This window comes from Ctenopharyngodon idella, chromosome 9 (assembly GCF_019924925.1).
Source record: "Ctenopharyngodon idella isolate HZGC_01 chromosome 9, HZGC01, whole genome shotgun sequence".
Taxonomy (NCBI): Eukaryota; Metazoa; Chordata; class Actinopteri; order Cypriniformes; family Xenocyprididae; genus Ctenopharyngodon; species Ctenopharyngodon idella.
Window position 1 is genome coordinate 36,974,413 of NC_067228.1, and position 19,115 is coordinate 36,993,527.

The 19,115-nt window shown below is 38.5% G+C and overlaps 1 protein-coding gene across 2 annotated transcripts; it reads right to left on the reverse strand.

The window, feature by feature from the left end:
- Window positions 1-5,597: 5,597 nt before the first annotated feature.
- On the reverse strand, window positions 5,598-18,338 carry rrp1 (ribosomal RNA processing 1). 2 transcript variants are annotated; one of them, XM_051906737.1, is made up of 16 exons: window positions 18,097-18,338; window positions 17,862-17,944; window positions 17,668-17,725; window positions 16,526-16,611; window positions 16,374-16,435; window positions 12,300-12,429; window positions 11,717-11,781; window positions 11,421-11,614; window positions 10,531-10,625; window positions 10,064-10,161; window positions 9,886-9,905; window positions 9,663-9,797; window positions 8,435-9,324; window positions 8,221-8,355; window positions 6,565-6,631; window positions 5,598-6,337 (listed from the first exon to the last, which is right to left on the reverse strand). In XM_051906737.1, the coding sequence occupies exons 1-16, from the start codon at window positions 18,221-18,223 to the stop codon at window positions 6,192-6,194; spliced, it is 2,391 nt and encodes a 796-aa protein (XP_051762697.1). In that variant the 5' UTR covers window positions 18,224-18,338; the 3' UTR covers window positions 5,598-6,191. The 2 variants fall into 2 exon arrangements, with proteins under 2 accessions (XP_051762697.1, XP_051762696.1); XM_051906736.1 differs by having other exon boundaries at window positions 11,406-11,614.
- Window positions 18,339-19,115: the final 777 nt, after the last annotated feature.

Sequence of the window (19,115 nt, forward strand, 5' to 3'; positions counted from 1 at the left end):
TTTATTAAAAAAGAAAAACTGAAATATCACATGGTCCTAAGTATTCAGACCCTTTGCTCAGTATTTAGTAGAAGCACCCTTTTGATCTAATACAGCCATGAGTCTTTTTGGGAAAGATGCAACAAGTTTTTCACACCTGGATTTGGGGATCCTCTGCCATTCCTCCTTGCAGATCCTCTCCAGTTCTGTCAGGTTGGATGGTAAACGTTGGTGGACAGCCATTTTTAGGTCTCTCCAGAGATGCTCAATTGGGTTTAAGTCAGGGCTCTGGCTGGGCCATTCAAGAACAGTCACGGAGTTGTTGTGAAGCCACTCCTTCGTTATTTTAGCTGTGTGCTTAGGGTCATTGTCTTGTTGGAAGGTAAACCTCCGGCCCAGTCTGAGGTCCTGAGCACTCTGGAGAAGGTTTTTGTCCAGAATATCCCTGTACTCGACCGCATTCATCTTTCCCTCGATTGCAACCAATCGTCCTGTCCCTGCAGCTGAAAAACACCCCCACAGCATGATGCTGCCACCACCATGCTTCACTGTTGGGACTGTATTGGACAGGTGATGAGCAGTGCCTGGTTTTCTCCACACATACTGCTTAGAATTAAGGCCAAAAAGTTCTATCTTGGTCTCATCAGACCAGAGAATCTTATTTCTCACCATCTTGGAGTCCTTCAGGTGTTTTTTCATGTGTCTTGCACTGAGGAGAGGCTTCCGTCGGGCCACTCTGCCATAAAGCCCCGACTGGTGGAGGGCTGCAGTGATGGTTGACTTTCTACAACTTTCTCCCATCTCCCGACTGCATCTCTGGAGCTCAGCCACAGTGATCTTTGGGTTCTTCTTTACCTCTCTCACCAAGGCTCTTCTCCCCCGATAGCTCAGTTTGGCCGGACGGCCAGCTCTAGGAAGGGTTCTGGTCGTCCCAAACGTCTTCCATTTAAGGATTATGGAGGCCACTGTGCTCTTAGGAACCTTAAGTGCAGCAAAAAAATTTTTGTAACCTTGGCCAGATCTGTGCCTTGCCACAATTCTGTCTCTGAGCTCTTCAGGCAGTTCCTTTGACCTCATGATTCTCATTTGCTCTGACATGCACTGTGAGGTGTAAGGTCTTATATAGACAGGTGTGTGGCTTTCCTAATCAAGTCCAATCAGTATAATCAAACACAGCTGGACTCAAATGAAGGTGTAGAACCATCTCAAGGATGATCAGAAGAAATGGACAGCACCTGAGTTAAATATATGAGTGTCACAGCAAAGGGTCTGAATACTTAGGACCATGTGATATTTCAGTTTTTCTTTTTTAATAAATCTGCAAAAATGTCAACAATTCTGTGTTTTTCTGTCAATATGGGGTGCTGTGTGTACATTAATGAGGAAAAAAAATGAACTTAAATGATTTTAGCAAATGGCTGCAATATAACAAAGAGTGAAAAATTTAAGGGGGTCTGAATACTTTCCGTACCCACTGTATATTTTATTCACAATAGAATATAGATAACATATCAAATGTTGAAAGTGAGACATTTTGAAATGCCATGCCAAATATTGGCTCATTTTGGATTTCATGAGAGCTACACATTCCAAAAAAGTTGGGACAGGTAGCAATAAGAGGCCGGAAAAGTTAAATGTACATATAAGGAACAGCTGGAGGACCAATCTGCAACTTATTAGATCAATTGGCAACATGATTGGGTATAAAAAGAGCCTCTCAGAGTGGCAGTGTCTCTCAGAAGTCAAGATGGGCAGAGGATCACCAATTCCCCCAATGCTGCGGCGAAAAATAGTGGAGCAATATCAGAAAGGAGTTTCTCAGAGAAAAATTGCAAAGAGTTTGAAGTTATCATCATCTACAGTGCATAATATCATCCAAAGATTAAGAGAATCTGGAACAATCTCTGTGCGTAAGGGTCAAGGCTGGAAAACCATACTGGATGCCCGTGATCTTCGGGCCCTTAGACGGCACTGCATCACATACAGGAAAGCCGTTGCCGGCTAAAACTCTATAGGTCAAAAAAGAAGCCATATCTAAACATGATCCAGAAGCGCAGGCGTTTTCTCTGGGCCAAGGCTCATTTAAAATGGCCTGTGGCAAAGTGGAAAACTGTTCTGTGGTCAGACGAATCAAAATTTGAAGTTCTTTTTGGAAAACTGGGACGCCATGTCATCCGGACTAAAGAGGACGAGGACAACCCAAGTTGTTATCAGCGCTCAGTTCAGAAGCCTGCATCTCTGATGGTATGGGGTTGCATGAGTGCGTGTGGCATGGGCAGCTTACACATCTGGAAAGGCACCATCAATGCTGAAAGGTATATCTAAGTTCTAGAACAACATATGCTCCCATCCAGACGTCGTCTCTTTCAGGGAAGACCTTGCATTTTCCAACATGACAATGCCAGACCACATACTGCATCAATTACAACATCATGGCTGCGTAGAAGAAGGATCCGGGTACTGAAATGGCCAGCCTGCAGTCCAGATCTTTCACCCATAGAAAACATTTGGCGCATCATAAAGAGGAAGATGTGACAAAGAAGACTTAAGACAGTTGAGCAACTAGAAGCCTGTATTAGACAAGAATGGGACAACATTCCTATTCCTAAACTTGAGCAACTTGTCTCCTCAGTCCCCAGACGTTTGCAGACTGTTATAAAAAAAAAGAGAGAGAGGATGCCACACAGTGGTAAACATGGCCTTGTCCCAACTTTTTTGAGATGTGTTGATGCCATGAAATTTAAAATCAACTTATTTTTCCTTTAAAATTATACATTTTCTCAGTTTAAACATTTGATATGTCATCTATGTTGTATTCTGAATAAAATATTGAAATTTGAAACTTCCACATCATTGCATTACTTTTTTATTCACAATTTGTACAGTGTCCCAACTTTTTTGGAATAGGGTTTGTAATTGACCATACAGTACCTTACGTGGGAGGCGACTTGTTGGCATTCTCACAACATGCCCAAGCCATCTAAGTTGGTGGAGCATTAAGGTTGCTTCTATACTCCAACAGTTAGTTTTTTGCAGGATCTCAATATGTGGCAATCAATCTTGCCATGTCACTTTGAGGATACGCTGCAGGCATCTAATGTGAAAAGATTCCAACATTTTCAGATGTCGAGCATAGATAGTGTGGTGAGGCAGATTGCCCGATAAACAGCAATCTTTGTGTGTAGATGCAAATTAGTGTTGCTGAACACTCTTTTCCTCAGTCTCCCAAATGCTGATGCAGCCTGCTTAATCCTATATTGAATATCTTGACCCACTGAATAAAACAATACACAAACTGATCACTGAATCAGTCCTCAAACATCTGGTTTAAACACATATGGTCACGCTGCATGTAATAAAGCCTTGACCAGTTCGCTTTAAGAGCTAGTATACAATATAAAGGTGTGAGCTCAATTGGAAAACCAAGAATCTTGTCAATGTATGGAAAAAATTTCAGTCCAAAACCTCTGGACATTCTCAGAACAAGTGAACACAACAGCTAGAGCGAACAACAGTGAAAATAAGAGTTAAAATCATCAGGATTGAGGCTTTCTGAGAACAACATCCAGTTTCCAAATGGGTCTCCCAGAATGAACTGTTGAAAAGTATAAAATAGACCCCATATGAAGCTACTCTCAAAGTTCCTTCTTTCGGCATAATGCAACTTGCTGTACTTAATGAACCCAGATGGATCTGGTTTTATTAGAGAAAGGAGAATCATTTCTACTTGGTGTCTGTTAGGGTTAGGGTTAGGGTTGTTGAAATGGAGCTCTTCGTTCTTCAGATTTAATGAAACACTTCAGAATTAATTAACGGTCTGGCAGCCTGAGTAACTCACCGTTTGAATATTTTAGCTTGACACGATTTTTGCTAAGGGATTTGCTTTATACCATTCAACCGAAAAACCCATCTGGTCCCAGGCTTTTGCTATTTGCACATTAATGTAAATGACACACAATGTATTAATATGGCTACTCTGCTATTAGATGAGATGAATAGCAATAAAAATGCAGTTTGATTGAGTTTGCATTGTTTACTTCTTTCACATCACAATTCAGAGTGTAATGAAGAGAGTCCTGTATATTCAGTCCTAAAAACATATAACTGAAATCTGGCATGTTTATTCCCAGCTGTTATAAAAGGTAAACCCCCAAAACAAATGAACAAAATCTGTAACATCAAGAACTCTTGGGATCAAATGAAATAATTACACTTTCAGAAACTTTGGCATATGCGACAGCCTTTTCCTTGCCTCAGTGATCACTAATGTTGATTAAGCAGGAGGGATCTCTCTAAACTCCCCACACCTCGCAGATACAGTCCATCATTAACCCACAGGTGATTAAAGTGCCCATAAAAGTTACACATTATGTAGATCAGTTAAATTTGGCTTGGCATTTCATCAAGGAATTTATACACAGCATCAGGATTTTCCCCTGGTAAGAAACACTCAAAGTTGTTGGGACATCATCACATAGGCAATGCCAAGCCTGTTTTAACCTCTTCTCCACCTCAAGATATGAATTTGGGCATTCTTGAACATAAGCTGCTGTCATTGCCTTGCTTTCTGAATTATGTACAGGCCAGACTTTAGGCAACTTTCCGTTTGGCTGTTACCCAAGATCTATTTCTTGGCTTTGTCAAGTCTTTTCTCCATCAAGGTCATTAATATTTATTTATATGAGGAAAGACTTTATGTTGTCAATCAGTCCTTTGGCACTGTTTCTACACTCATCATCACAACATCAGTCTGTGTGGGATAAACTGAGGATCATTTATCATTGCTTTGGCACAAAATATGTTCAATGATGACATCTTTCAAATTAAATTAATTTCTCACTTAGACACGATCAGCACCAAAACTGTGTACCTACAGGCCAGTTTGCATGTTTACATACACTTTTCAAAACTGTAAAACGTGAGCTCAAAATCTAACATAATACAAAACTGAATCTGCTACATTTCTACAGTAATACCATTTTGAAATATATTCTGAATCTAAAAACTGAAATACTATCAAAACAATTAGATGTAGCTGAACACCTACGCAAGTGTTAGTCTTTCAGTGTGATCATCATCTATACAAAAGGGGAAAAACCTAGGAATAATTTATTTAGTGTAACGTAAACATGGATCATGTAACAAACTGCGGTGAGTGTCTGGAGACTGTCACTCTTGTTTTGTAAAGAATTTTTACAAAATAAATAATTGGATAATGCTGCCTATTAAATGTTTTTTTAAGTCTGTGTTTTATGATTGACAAAATGTTTGTTAGATGAAACCTTTGCTAGTGTCTTGAAGAATGAGTTGATTTGAGACATGAATGAAATGTTTTGGTAGTTTTAGTGCATTTTGAATGTGAAATTAACTGCTGTAAAGCTGAAAGTTGGAATTTTGTAAAAGTTCTCTTGCGTTGAACTAGATCCTATGTTTGTTTGCGCTGTTATTCATGTGTTCTTTCTCACTGCAAGTCCTGTGTTTTGGTTCATTTGAAGAGTTTAAAAAAATGAATAAATTGTGCACACAGCCTAAATATACTGCTTATTGTGCCTGATTTATACAACAGCACTGCAAGTTTTGCAAAATCAAGAGTAAATGTGAGAAAGGGACATTATTAATTGAATTATAAAACAGAGGATCAGTTTATTCACTTACACTGGAAGGGCTGTGATATACGTGACAACACTTTCATCACATCATTCATGTAAAAGCAGCTGTCAGATTTCATGCATGCGATTGAACTCCATTATTATCATCAGGTCATTAGCAGTTTCTTGACAGATTGGAGTTTACTCAAGAGAGCAGGGATGAACAAACACACCTGAAAAATCCAACCACAGTCTTCAGGATTAATAGAAAACTGGAGCTAAACTCTGTGGGACAGGGATCCTCCAGGACCGGAGTCGATTATCCCAGAACTAGATAACTACAGTAAGACTGTTGTAAAAAGTAAAACTCTCATGTCTGCTTCTTTGTTCACTCATTATGAGGACCTTTATGAAATTCTGAAATGATCCAAACAGTCTAAAAAAGGCCACTGTTAAAATATTGAAACTCTCAATTTACACGTACTGTAGGAAGAAAAGTAAAATGAGAACACTTAAAAAGTGAATATAAAATATATATCTTTAGGCATTCGTTTCCTCATGTTCTTTTTTAAAAGAGATTTCAATAGATTAAACTTCACAAAGAAGAAAACAGGAAGCTTTATTTTAAAAGAAATCTGCAGCCATGGCTCTTTTCGTGATGGCAGGTGATGATGTGGGCGACTTCAACACGCCAGACTTGGGCGTCCTCTTGGGGTCAAAGGCCACACGGGACTGACTGGCCGGACTGACCCGCGAGTGACAGGAAATCTCTGACAGGAAAACAGAGGATACTCTCTGGATTAGACTTCTGGAGTTACACTGACATTCAATCTCTTAGTATTTCTTCGAAAAATTAAAATGATTTTACAGATTTATTTGACAGAAGTGCCTCCCAGCCTGAGAATCCCTGAGCTAGCAGCACAAACTCTAATGCTGCTTACTTCATGTAATTAATTAACAACTAGCAGCTAATTTTCACAGTAAAATGCATACATACCCATGGTTTTATTATTCTTGAGGCCAAATGTGACCTTCTTCGTTTCAGGTTTTGAAGGCAGCAACATCTGGAGGAGAAAACAATAAAATAAATAAAGATTAAGAGACAACTTTAGAAAGATCAAGACAAGATAAATGCAGGGGATCTACAAGGTTTTAAATCAAATTTACTGCATTTTAAGATCTGCACAGATAAAAATCAACACTGTATTGAGGGGGATGTAAGCCTATGCTTATGTAACATCCTTAAGCACAAAATGACAGTAAAAACCATGATTTAAACAATTCAGTTCAAATAACACAAGTTGACAAAAAAAAAAAAAAAAAGTTTCAAAAAATGAAAACGTGAGGTTTATAATTGTATAAGGGTATAGATAGATAGATGGACATTTACAACAGTAAGTGTAAAAATATGGGTCGATCTTTGCATTGATCTGAACAAAAACAGCAGATGCACTGAATGAACTCACTCTCTGAAAGTAGATGAACCAGCTGAAATACAGCGGTTACCCCGGTTCCATCTGTAAACTAAGCAGCTCTGCGCTTAACACTACTTTATTAGGCATTATATGGAGGTAATATAAAAAAAACATGCCATCTAACCTTTTTTCAAGTTTGCACGTATGATATAAACAGCATAAAGCGGGGCAGTAACCACCATAGACATTGAGGAAAACAACTCCCCGCCAAATATTTGGAATAGGCCAAATTGTCCCCCAATATTTGAAATTATTGCACTGCTCTGCTGCACTCCATTACGCAGCGCTCTGTATGTTGTTAGGATGACAAAAAGGTTTAAAAGTTAAATTTTTTTAGCCTGGTCTGCCTCTAACAGCGCTCGTCAATGTCAAAATGATTGAGATGGTCAATCAAAGTAGGCGGGGTTTACTGATACAGAGGCAGAGCGTGTATTCCAGTGCGAAGCGTCAGTTTAACACTAAAAGAGAGTGAGGCAAGATGTAAATTGCAACATTCAACTGTTTTGCGATAGAAAGGTTAAACAACCGACAATAACATCCAGTGATGCAAACTACACAACTTTTTTTCTCAAAAAAAAATGCATTTATGTTATCCATGTAATTAATTCCTAACTGTGTGACGAGATGAAACGTTTGACATATTACGCATGTAAATAAAAGTACATGTGTGCCTATTTTAATGCAAATATTATTTGTACATAGTACAAAACTATTATTTCCCAAAATAGAATTAGACCTAGAATTTCCTTTAAGGTTCTGTTTCTTTATGCTTTATAAAGACATGGTTACAGCCTTGCCATACAGTATCAACCAACAGTAGATCAAACAATCGCTAGGCATAAATGTGGGCCATTCACTGATTGTGAACTGCTGTAAAAGCGTGATCCTGTAGAATGAGCAGCAGCGCTGTGTTTTTACTTTGAAACATGCAACGCTTTTTTCCCCCCATTAAATCGTCACCTTTGAAGTTTAATAATCGCGTTAAGTGATACGGCAATTTCTGGTTTTCCGTCCCCAAATTTAAGATCTTGAAATTACGACTTTCCTATAGCATTTAAGATATTTTTCTATGTTTTATGGGCCCGCAGGGAAAGTTTGTTTCCTGACTTCAGCTCAGCTCACTCAGTCTGTCAGAGTGGATGATATCTGTCAGCAATGTGCATGTGACCAGTCTGTACCTTTTTACTGAGTTTGCGTGTGTTGGGGCCTGCAGCTTTACAGAAGATGGGTGCAGGAGCTTTCTTCTGACGGAGCACAAACTGCTTCTGTTTGATCTCATTTTCAGTCTTGACAGGAAGCGACGCTTCTTCAGCCTAATGAGAGGGAAGGTAACCGTTCAGTGACTCTGATGGTTTAAGAGGGCAAATGTGTCTGAAAGCCTGAGAGACTTACACTGATGACTTTTGGCCTCTTGACGCTCGTCTTGCCAGCGTGTCCATTCACCTTCACCTTCTTCGGTTTGATCTGGTCAGCGGACTCTTCTGATTTCTGCTTCCTCTTCTTCTTCGCTCTCATGTTCGCAGTTGTCGGTTCTGTACGGCCATCTGGCTGCCGTGACTCTTCAGTGTGAACGCTCTCAACCTCCTGATGAGCTTCTCCATTGGTGTTTGGCTCTGGAACATCTACAACTACATCTTTCTGTTTCTTCTTCTTCTTCATCAGTGTTTTTCTCAAGGCTTTAGAGGAGCCTGTCTCCTGTGAATCCTGCTGTTCTTTGACTTTTTCGTTTCTTGCTGTGCTCTTCCTCTTTGATGGAGTGACCGCTGACGGCTCCTCCACGCCTGCTGAGATCGAGCATGTTAGCACAGAAACAGAGTTCACTTCTGCTTGTCCATCATGCTCCTTTTCTCCATCACCAACGTCTTTCGCCTTTTTCAGCAGTTTTTTCTTTTTCTTCAGAGGAGCAGAAGTAACGACCTCTGCTGATGTAGAGCCGATTACCGTCTCGGAGTCGTCGGCTGCTGCTTCTGATGCATCTTCACGAGTCTTCTTCCTCCCTCTCTTCTTTAGCAGCTTAAGGCCAAGACCATTTGGTTGTTCGTCAGGAATGTTTTCACCGTCACATTTTGATAGTTTAGCATTAGACTTGGCTTTCTCTGAGTCCTGTGTCTCTCGTCTGACCTCTGAAGGGTTCGAGGGCTCGACCGGTGTTTGTGCATCTGTCTGCTGCTCCGTCTCTCCCTCAACACTCTTCAAACTTCTGTTCTTTCTCTTTTTCTTCTTACCTTTCTTGTTTTTTTGTTTTGTGTCCTCTGATGTGTCAGCTGCTGTCTCCGACTGACCTGTTGGAAATTGACACTTCAGAAACTAATAAATACTGCAGTACTATTAATTAATATTTACTTGCTATAGGTTTAGGATTAGTTGCTTGTAATTATGCAAACTTACTGTAACATGGACACCGTGGTGCTCATGCATTTTACTTTGAGTGTAATCCAAACTAAACCCAACTCACACAAATGTTTTTTTTTTATCTTTGACAATTTTGTCAACACAGTACTTCTTACATAGATTATTACCATTATTTCTATAATTAGCCACACTGCTCAGTTGATATCGACATTGGCTCGTTTAAAAAAAATAAATAAATAAAATGATGATCACTAAACAAAAGACAAACCTTTGGATTTCTTCAGTGACTCCTGTTCTTTCTGGCCTTTATTTGTTTGTTTCTTTCTCTTTTTTCTCCGTCTGCTGTCGTCAAAGTCATCTTCATCAGTGGACACGTCCTCTACTTCATCCTGGGGGAACGCGCCTAACAAACACGCCACAGAAAACAATGATGAAAGTGACAGAAAGACTAATCATTTCACTAAAAGTTTTTTGATATTAAAAGAGTTTACCTTCGCTCAAGTCTCGGAAACTTCATCCAATGGGGAAAGAGATTAAAAGAAAGATTTTAAAACAAAACTGACCACTTTTACTTATATCCATTGCTTTTTATGACTGCATGATTCTCTGTTTCAATGTTAAATAAATAAATAAATTAAAAAACAAAACAAAAAAAACATCACTACTTACATTTTGACGAACTTGTAAATCTTGGATCGGTTAAAGCTTGGTATATTTGAGTGACTGGCCTGCTCAAAAAGTCTGTCAGCTATTGCACCATAGTCAAACTGTACAAGAAAAAACAATTATTTACATACACATTATTTACATTAACAACCAGACAACCTCTGAAAGCAATTCAATAGTGTTCATCGACACACCTCTAAAGACAGCATAGACAAACACGCACAGGTCACAGGACACAAGTCTCTGAGCGTCCATTCATTACTGCATCATAAGATGTTCAAAAACCATAGCAAACAACTAGTTCATCTGCTATGATGAATGCACAAGACAATTACACCACATTTATGTCCCACTTGTCCTTTAACTGGGTTTCACCACATTCACCTTGATATACAATTAAATATATTCCTTATACAAGAATATTTAATTCAAAAAACATATAGGCATCAAGAAAAGACTACAAAACACACCTGAAGAACTGGTCTACATTCATCATCTTCATCATCTTTACTATCCATGTCGTCTGGAAGTGAACAGTTATCTTCATCACAGTCCTCTGCAGATTCTGACACCATTAACAAAAACAAAACATTTCAATCAAATAACATGACAATCAATTCGAAATTTTTTTTTTACTTATTATTTTTCCCTGAATGCACCCCAAGGCCATCAAGATGACATTGTAACAACTGGTTTCATGTATGTCTAAGTGCAAAGGGTTAAAATTCAAGCTAAATTATTCAACTGTAAGAAACTGCGTTAGAGAGTGAAAAAAAATGAAGAGATCTGACAAGCATTGGCCTTGTTTAAATCCTACTTGTTTGACTTTGTTAATTATAAATGAAGAACTGAAATCTAACAAAAACAAAGTATGGAGTGCCTCAAGATTCTGTCTTGGGTCCTTCTCTTGTTCTCCTTCTATAGGCTTCCCTTAAACCTGCTATACACTGTACAGTCTTCTGAACCTTTTAAGATAATTTCTTGACAGATTGATGTCTTCTCAAGACAAGACAGACTGTGTGACAAGCAAAGTGTTTCATGCCCGACATGTATGATAAAATGTATCGTTTGATAAAACAGATGGCGGGGGTGTGGGTTGGTTTGGGTTATATAGATATAATAATCTATATTATTATATTTCTGTATTATTTTTCTGTATGGGCCCTTCTACAGAATTGGTGCAAGCTGCTGTCCCACAACCAAAAAACACTTAAAACTCAATTAAGTATTCAAATTTTAGATGTTCACGAAGATCCTTCTATTATCTATTGAATCCCACAATAATATTTAAAATATTAGTTTTTGCTGGTATAAGAATTGATCATGATTAGTCAGGATCACCCACCATGATCCTGTGTACCTTCAGTTTTCTTTTTAGAGCGGGATTTAGTCTTCAGCTCTTCGCTGTCCTGTTGGTCTTCAGATTCGTCACTAGCGTCCTGTTCTTCCTCGTCACCCTGACGAATCTCTCTGAGCAGATCCTCGATGGCGAAGGGAACCTGATCAACAATGGTGTTGAAGACACTGCTGCTGATGGCCTTCAGCAGGACCCGACTGAAGAGCAGGCATGTGAGAAGAAAGAAAAAGAAAAATGATTATCAAGCTTCATATCACAGTGGTGTATAGATCAACTCAATGAGGTACTGAAGGTCGTACTCTTTGGTCTTGGCCATGGCCTTGCAGAAAGGCTCAATGAAGGTCAGGTTCTGCTCTGCAGTCAGCTGAAAGAGAAAATGTGAGATCAGACACATTTATACACAAACTTGAGACTAATAAAAAGTATTTAAATCTGTTTTTGTCTCTCTTTAATGTGTGGTGGGGACAGATCGCTGTAGTTAAAGTGATCATCTCTTCCTCTTTACTACTAGTTACAGCAGCAAATAAACATGAATGAACATCAGAAGGAATGTTGAAGATACAGAACTTCCTGAAATTAATCGGGTCTGACCTGTGAAGACTTTGATTAAAGCGCTTCATTCATATGGATTAGTTTTACCATCCCTTTATGAACTTTAAAGCTTGAAAATTTTTATTAAATGGACTTTATTTGTGGGTTTAAAACATCTTAAGGGAGACAAAATGATGAGAAATAAGGTACTTCTGACTTGCTGTTCAGATGAAGATGGTTACATGCATTACAACTACAAATGGATATAAAAACTAATTAAAGATGTGAAAACTAATACTCAGGACAAATTGAGAAGATGATTTTCACACTTGAAAAATCACCCAGTGTTACCTGCGTGGAGCCGACGAGGGCCAGTTCAGTGGTGTAGAGTTCGAGCACATGGAGATTGAGTCCGGCCGGAGCGGCGCTGGAGCTCTGCAGGAGCTGAGCCGTGAAGAGCTGCAGGAACTCACTCACCACACTGAAGGAAGAGACACACACACACACGAGGAGTGAAAATATACTGTTTTCCAGGTCAAGTTCTTCAGCTCTGTCATTATGGGGTTGAGAAAGTAGACAGTTGTAAACTCAAAATATCATTATAATAATAATAATAATAATAATCAAAAAGCATGTCTAATCAGCTTAATTCATAAAACTTTAACAACTTAATACATTACATTTTTTTTTTTTTTTTTTTTTACAATTATATGAAAAATACATAGACAGCATGCAGACTTCAGATTTACACAGCAGTCTTTAAAATCGCCATTATAGCTGCATGATTGTGGAGATCTGATTCTCCTACGATTCAGAACAGACAACTAAACAAAAGATGTAATTCACTAGAGGTTCTGGATAAATGTTAATTCCTGCAGTCCATTTAAAAAAATTTGAATTTTTTTTGACTCACTTGTAGCTTCAAGTCCAACACACCTATTACTGGATGAATCAGTGTTTTGAACGAATGATTCAATGACAAACACATTTTTAACAGTCACGTGTCGCTACCTACTGGTGTAAAAATGTAACTGATACAATCTTTATTTGAAGCATCAAGTTACTTTCAAAAGGTCATTTGCTACTGTAGACATCAGTGTTTATATCTGAACTATAAACTTTTTTGTGATATGAATTGTTGTAAGACAGAAATAATGATACTGTGTGGCTGAAAAGACTGTGTGTGAAGCTGTTTCATATCTATACATGACAAGTGCTCTCTCGGTCTTAATTTTCGCTGTGATCGTACCTGTCAAAGGTTTAATAGACAGAGCCGAATCGCTGTCATTTAGGAATAAGATTGTGTGGGTGTTTGAATTGAGATCAGCATCTTTTAACGATTAATCGTGCAGCTCTTCTCGTGATTTGATAAGTGTACAGCCCTACTTTTGATTTATTCAATTCCATGTTATCCATTAGGGCTGCATGATTAATCAGAATTAACATGAAATGGTGCTTAAACCTTTTGGCTTAGAGCGATTATGAAATCGCAAAGGCTGCAATTATTTTTTTTTATGCACAGCTTTTCAGTGAAGCACAGCTCTGTGATCAGCAGTAAATGCTGCTCCGTCTGAAAGCACTGTGAGTTTGAGTCACTTATAATGTGCATTTGAAAAAGCAACACGTGTCAGACATCTTTCCAGACATGAGAAGCATCCATGACCCTCTTGTCCAACAAAAGACAACATTTAATAACACGTTTTTACTCCAAACTCACTTCATAACGTCATCCTTCTGTGAGATGATGTGGCTTCTTACACAGAATAAGGCACACAATATAATATTTCGTAGTATTCTATACAGTGATAAAGGCTGTCAATTAGAATTGCATTATAAATAAACTTTATTTTCATGAAAATAGCTGAGAAGGCTTGAAGAACTCAGATAAACCATGTACTGTTGTAGTTGTGTGTTTATTAGTCATGTTTAATCAATCTTCTGTTTATTTAGCTACAATAATAGTGTGACGCTCATAGGGATTTCCTGAATGGTGTGTTATATCGTACTTCTGCGGGGCATATTTAGAGTTTCTGTGTGAGAGCGCCCTCTGGCTTCCAGATGGAGCAGCATTTACTACTTTTCACAGAGCCGTACTTCTCTGACAAGCTGCGCATAAAAAAAAAAATAAAAAATTTGGTTGCCTTTGCCAAATCGCATTTGGTTTCAGTTTCGATTAATCGTGCAGCCCTTTTATATAGTAGATTCCATTCTTACGACTGGATTCCGTCTGTGTTTCCGCGTCACAGAAATCATCTCTGCAATAGCTTGTTTGCAGTCACGTGATTCTGATCACACGCGAAATTCAGATGGAGGGCAGGAAGTGAAAAGCAGAAAGTCCTTAATGTACTGGTTTAGAGACTATTACAAGAGAGGTACAAACAGAAAATCACAACATATGTTGGACGAGATCCTTACGTTATAAAGAGGGGCGATTTTTCTACTGGATTGGAATATTTGCCTGTCATTGAGACTGTAAGCAACTTCTCCAGTGCCCGGCTGTGTAAAGCACCTCAAGAATGAGACTTGAGGCGTGATTTCCCCTTGAGCGCTCGATAATAAGGACTGCCCGAGGCCAGTGTGAACGACGCTTGGGACAGTTGACAGAACGGTCACTCGCCCGATCGGGCCAGTGCTGTAGGGTGTGCGACATCTATGATATCATAATCGTTGATTTAACGATCTGACATTAATCGAGTATGTCCCTCACTTTACAAAAACCAAACAAAAACACACCCACTGAGTGCACACATACACTACGTGACAAGTCTAGTAGCTTAGACTAGTGTTTGTGCATATTTAGAGTGTACGCTTTCTCTGCGTGATTTAGTCTATTACAATGTATTTAGAATGACCCCAGAATTCAAGATAAGGGGCAAAAAGCCCCTGCATGTCTTTTATATTTATATAATTTAATATAGTTAACCAATATTACAATATTTTTATCCAAATATAAGCATGATTACAAATGTGATATTGATTTTATACAACATACAGTTTAATAACCAAAAAGTTTATATTAAGTGACTTACATTTTAGACACCAAATCGCTCGCCAAAGAAAATAATCCACAGAATTATTTTGTGTCTCTGAGCAACACTTCCTGAATGAATCAGCCGTTTGAATGAATCAGTTGAATCTCAATGACTCGCTCATTAACAGTGATTCGCTGCCACCTACTGGCGAGTTTAATTTCACATTTAAAGTATCTTTCCATTTTTTTAAAAAATATTTTTCAAATAACAGTATTTAACATTTTATATTTTCAACATTTCAAAACATTATTTATGCATCAGTAACTGCTCTTGACTGATTAACTTTAATAACGTTTAATCTAAAGTTTTACATTAGATTACAATTTCTTTATCTGAAAATCTCCTGTTTTAAACCTACATGAAAAACCTGAAAAGCACTATTTATTTCACTTATGTTTGTTCTGTTGTATTTATTTGTGCTATTACTTATTTAATTATTTATATTTTATTACTTACTGTTTATTTGTCTAACAATATTTAAAATTTAATCTAATAGCTTTTGGTGTCATAACCGCATTTATTAAGGTTACATGTATCAAAAAGAATGAAAATAATAACTAATATTTTAGGGTCCCATTTTCTTTTCTTTATTAATTTTTTTGTTGTTGGGCCAGTGAAAATTTTGGCAGATCAAGTAAAAATTTTAACCCAACCGGGCCAGTAGAAATCATCTTTAGCGTTGAGCCTTACCTATGGGAATGACTGAAGGCTGTTGCCTATGAAGTCTTTGAAGAGCCTCAGGTTTTGCCATTAGAAATTTATATTGTTTCCATGGACACGTTATTTATTAATACAGATAGCGTATGCTACGTATGTAATTTGATCAATGTTTATGTGAATAAACGCTTAAATTAAAATGCTTATCATATCTAGCGGCTGATCATGTCTCATTAGTAGTCTTGGATTGAACTGCTCGCTTCGTGTAACACTAATGGTGAAGTTTTCCAAAACACATGTTATACTAAAGAAAATTACACTTAAGCTGCTTTTTGCAATCGAGTATGGACTTCCTTTTGCTCCAGAAAACAAGTGAAAGCATACAAAACTGTGGAGGCATACAGCTCTTTTGTTAGTGGTTGCATATTTAAGTTTTAACTTTTTGACTAAGTGGTCACTGCGCACACAGGCATTATCCGACTCGGCTCCTCCCGACCGCAGATGTTTTTTAGTCAATTTCTTGCATTTTTCCTCCTGATGAACAACAACTTTTGGTACATGATAAAAGCTCCTTGTGGTTTCTCGGTTTGATCGATTAGAGCAACCATAAATTATGCAAAATATTGGCATTTCATAGTGCTTCCCTATGGAGAAAAGTCACTTCCTGCCCTCCATCTGCATTTCACTCCACCCCGTGACATCATGTGCAAACAACCCACACAGGAAAAGCAGTTACCTCGACTCCCAGTTCCGTCTCTTCAGCATCTCAAACACTTCTCGGAAAACGAAGCGGACAAGCTAACATGGAGAAAGAAAACAAATGTTGTGATTTACATTAAATAAATGGAAAAAATGAACTGCAGCACATTCAGCACAGAGCAGCCTGACCTGGTAGAACTTGTCCATTCGGAGCCGGTCGATGCCGTTCCACTCCCTCTTCATGGTCTGCAGAAACGTCTTAAAGTACAGGAGCTCTACAATCAAACGAGAGAGGAGAGCAGAATCCATGAAAACCAGCAGTCAGAAAACTGAAGCAGAGCTGAGCGTTACACAAACTCTGATCTGATATATACTGTACGAACACAGATTCAGTTCCCAGAGAAATGAGCTGATGAAACAGTCTCTGTCCAAACATATCTGAATCAGTCCAGTGTCATAAAGGATCGGACTATGGCAAGAGTCTCTGGCAGAGAGGAGACTTTATTATGATATCAGTAACTCTGACATTTCTGGAAGCGCTGTGAACTATCATCATGTGTCACATGTGGGTCAAAGACATTTAGATGTCCGCATCAACAGAAATTTACAAAAGTGATTTTATAATATACATAGAAAGCACATTAAAGACAAGTAAAATGTCTACTTTTAAGGTTTCAAATTAGTTTTGGGAGAATAAAATGTCAAAATGTGGGTGAAATAATGTTCCATTGTCATTCAGTGTAACTCTTATATTTATGTAAAAACTGAAACAACATACTTATTCTGACCTGTAAAATATGTAAAAGAATAAGTGAATACACTAAATTTTATTGCATTTTAAATGAGTAAAAAATTCTTGCTGACAAATGGGCAAACCCTAGCATAGTGGCAAAGATTAAAAATGTCAAATTACACGTAATTAGCATTTGGGGTAAAAGTAATTAGTCTTTAATGTGGCATAAATAGATTTTTTGTTATAAACTTCCCTGACAAGAATGTTACACTGAATGACGTTTTAGTGTGTCTTCTGTAAATCATGGTAAAAATATATGGGTTTTAATTTTTGCTCAGAAAAAAAAATAATAAAAAAAAATACAAATTAAACAGGACCCATTCTGATGTATTGAAAAACAATTCAAAGCTGTATTACACTTATTGTTTTGATGCTTGAAAACCTTTTTTGTCTCTGACCCATGTACATCTGTTTTCACAGATTTATGTGCAGTTTTATTCTTTGATGTTCTTTCTGCATTAATGAAATCACAGTATTGCTAAACAGAGACGTAAATAAACTTCAAACTTCCTGAGTTGTAAGAAGGATCCAGACTCACGGCTGTCGACGGTCTGAAAGCTGTGGAGGAGCCTGGAGATCTTAGTCGACAGTTCCTCCTGCAATCCCAAAACATGAGGAGGTTATGATGAGCAGTACAGTGTGTGTGTGTGTGTGTGTGTGTGAGAGAGAAAGAGAGAGAGAGAGAGAGAGAGAGAGAGTGTGTGTGTCCATCATCATCATCCTCATCCTCACCTGCAGCAGTGGCATGTCCTGCATCCACATACAGTAGAACAGACCCTTCCAGATCTTCAGCAGCTCATCCTCACCAAAACCACCTGAAACCAGATCAGACCTGCTCACTATCTGAACAACACTTCCCTGAAGTGCCGAAAGATCACAGTATAGTGCCGTGGTGACTGTAGAATGTGTCTGTTCAGAGTCTGTCAGCTGTAACAGCACTGGTGAAGTTAAATGTGTAATTAATTACCCTCCTCTCTCCCAGAGCGCGCACTGATGTACTTCCGGAGCTTCAGTAAGGCTTTACTCCTGACGGGCTTCTCGTTGGACGCGAGCTTTACTGCAAAGATGATTTCGGGTTTTTGTGTCGATTCCATTTCTGTTGATCTTCACGTGCTGCTGCTGCTGCTCGCCCTCACACGCGACGCGTCAACTCCAACATGCGCTCCTCCTCGTGCCCGGCCGGCGCGCGCTGATGACGCCACGGAGGCGCGGCGCAGGTCTCGTGAACGCCACTGGATGGCAGCACGAGCACAGTTCGGCAAACGAAACTTTTCGGAACTTTCGGAATAAATTAAACCAGTTGCTCAAAATGATTCTGCGTTTGGAAGCGCTCGAAACTCCTGCTGGTCAGAACGGGGTAAAATCAACCAAAACATGCATAAAACACCTTTGCAGACCAATCGCAAGTGTTTTATTTAAAGTGTAATCTATTAATTAAAAATAACAAGGCTTAAAATATGTAGTGTCTGTATAATACGTGTTCTTTTATTAATTTGCCGTGTTTGTTTCGTTTGTTTTATGGACGGTTTGGCTAAACAGGCCAATAATAAGATTATTAACTACTAATCTTCCTTTTTATTATATAAATATGTCATTACAAATTTATAAAACTCATCTGAGATCAGTGACTGGGCCACACTTTAACATTTATACCTTCACCAGGATTATTTCTGTTCACTTTTCACCATGTCACACTCTGTGATCTGTAGAAGTAAGCAAATACAGTTTCAGCTCAAATGAATGTTTCATGTTCATTTATTTGACAAGTAATTATGTAGGGGGAGAGTGGGGTAAGATGAGCCAGTGGGTAAGTTGACCCACCCCCTGTATCCTGGCAACTGTACCCTTTTATTGCCATGTGACCATATATTTTGGAACTACCCATTATTTCTGCCAGACTGTGAAAAGGAGAAGCACATGGGAGGAGTGGAAGGCGCCAGTTTACTTTAAAAGCTGTTTTTGGCTCGTCAACGTAAAATTTGAACA

Coding starts and splice junctions, on each gene's coding strand:
- rrp1 (XM_051906736.1), bottom strand. CDS start 18,223: ATGGAATCGACACAAAAACCCGAAATCATCTTTGCAGTAAAGCTCGCG. Junction 16,436..16,525: donor GAATGGACAAGTTCTACCAG/GTCAGGCTGCTC, acceptor TCTCCATGTTAG/CTTGTCCGCTTCGTTTTCCG. Junction 11,615..11,716: donor GCCATGGCCAAGACCAAAGA/GTACGACCTTCA, acceptor CCTGCTCTTCAG/TCGGGTCCTGCTGAAGGCCA.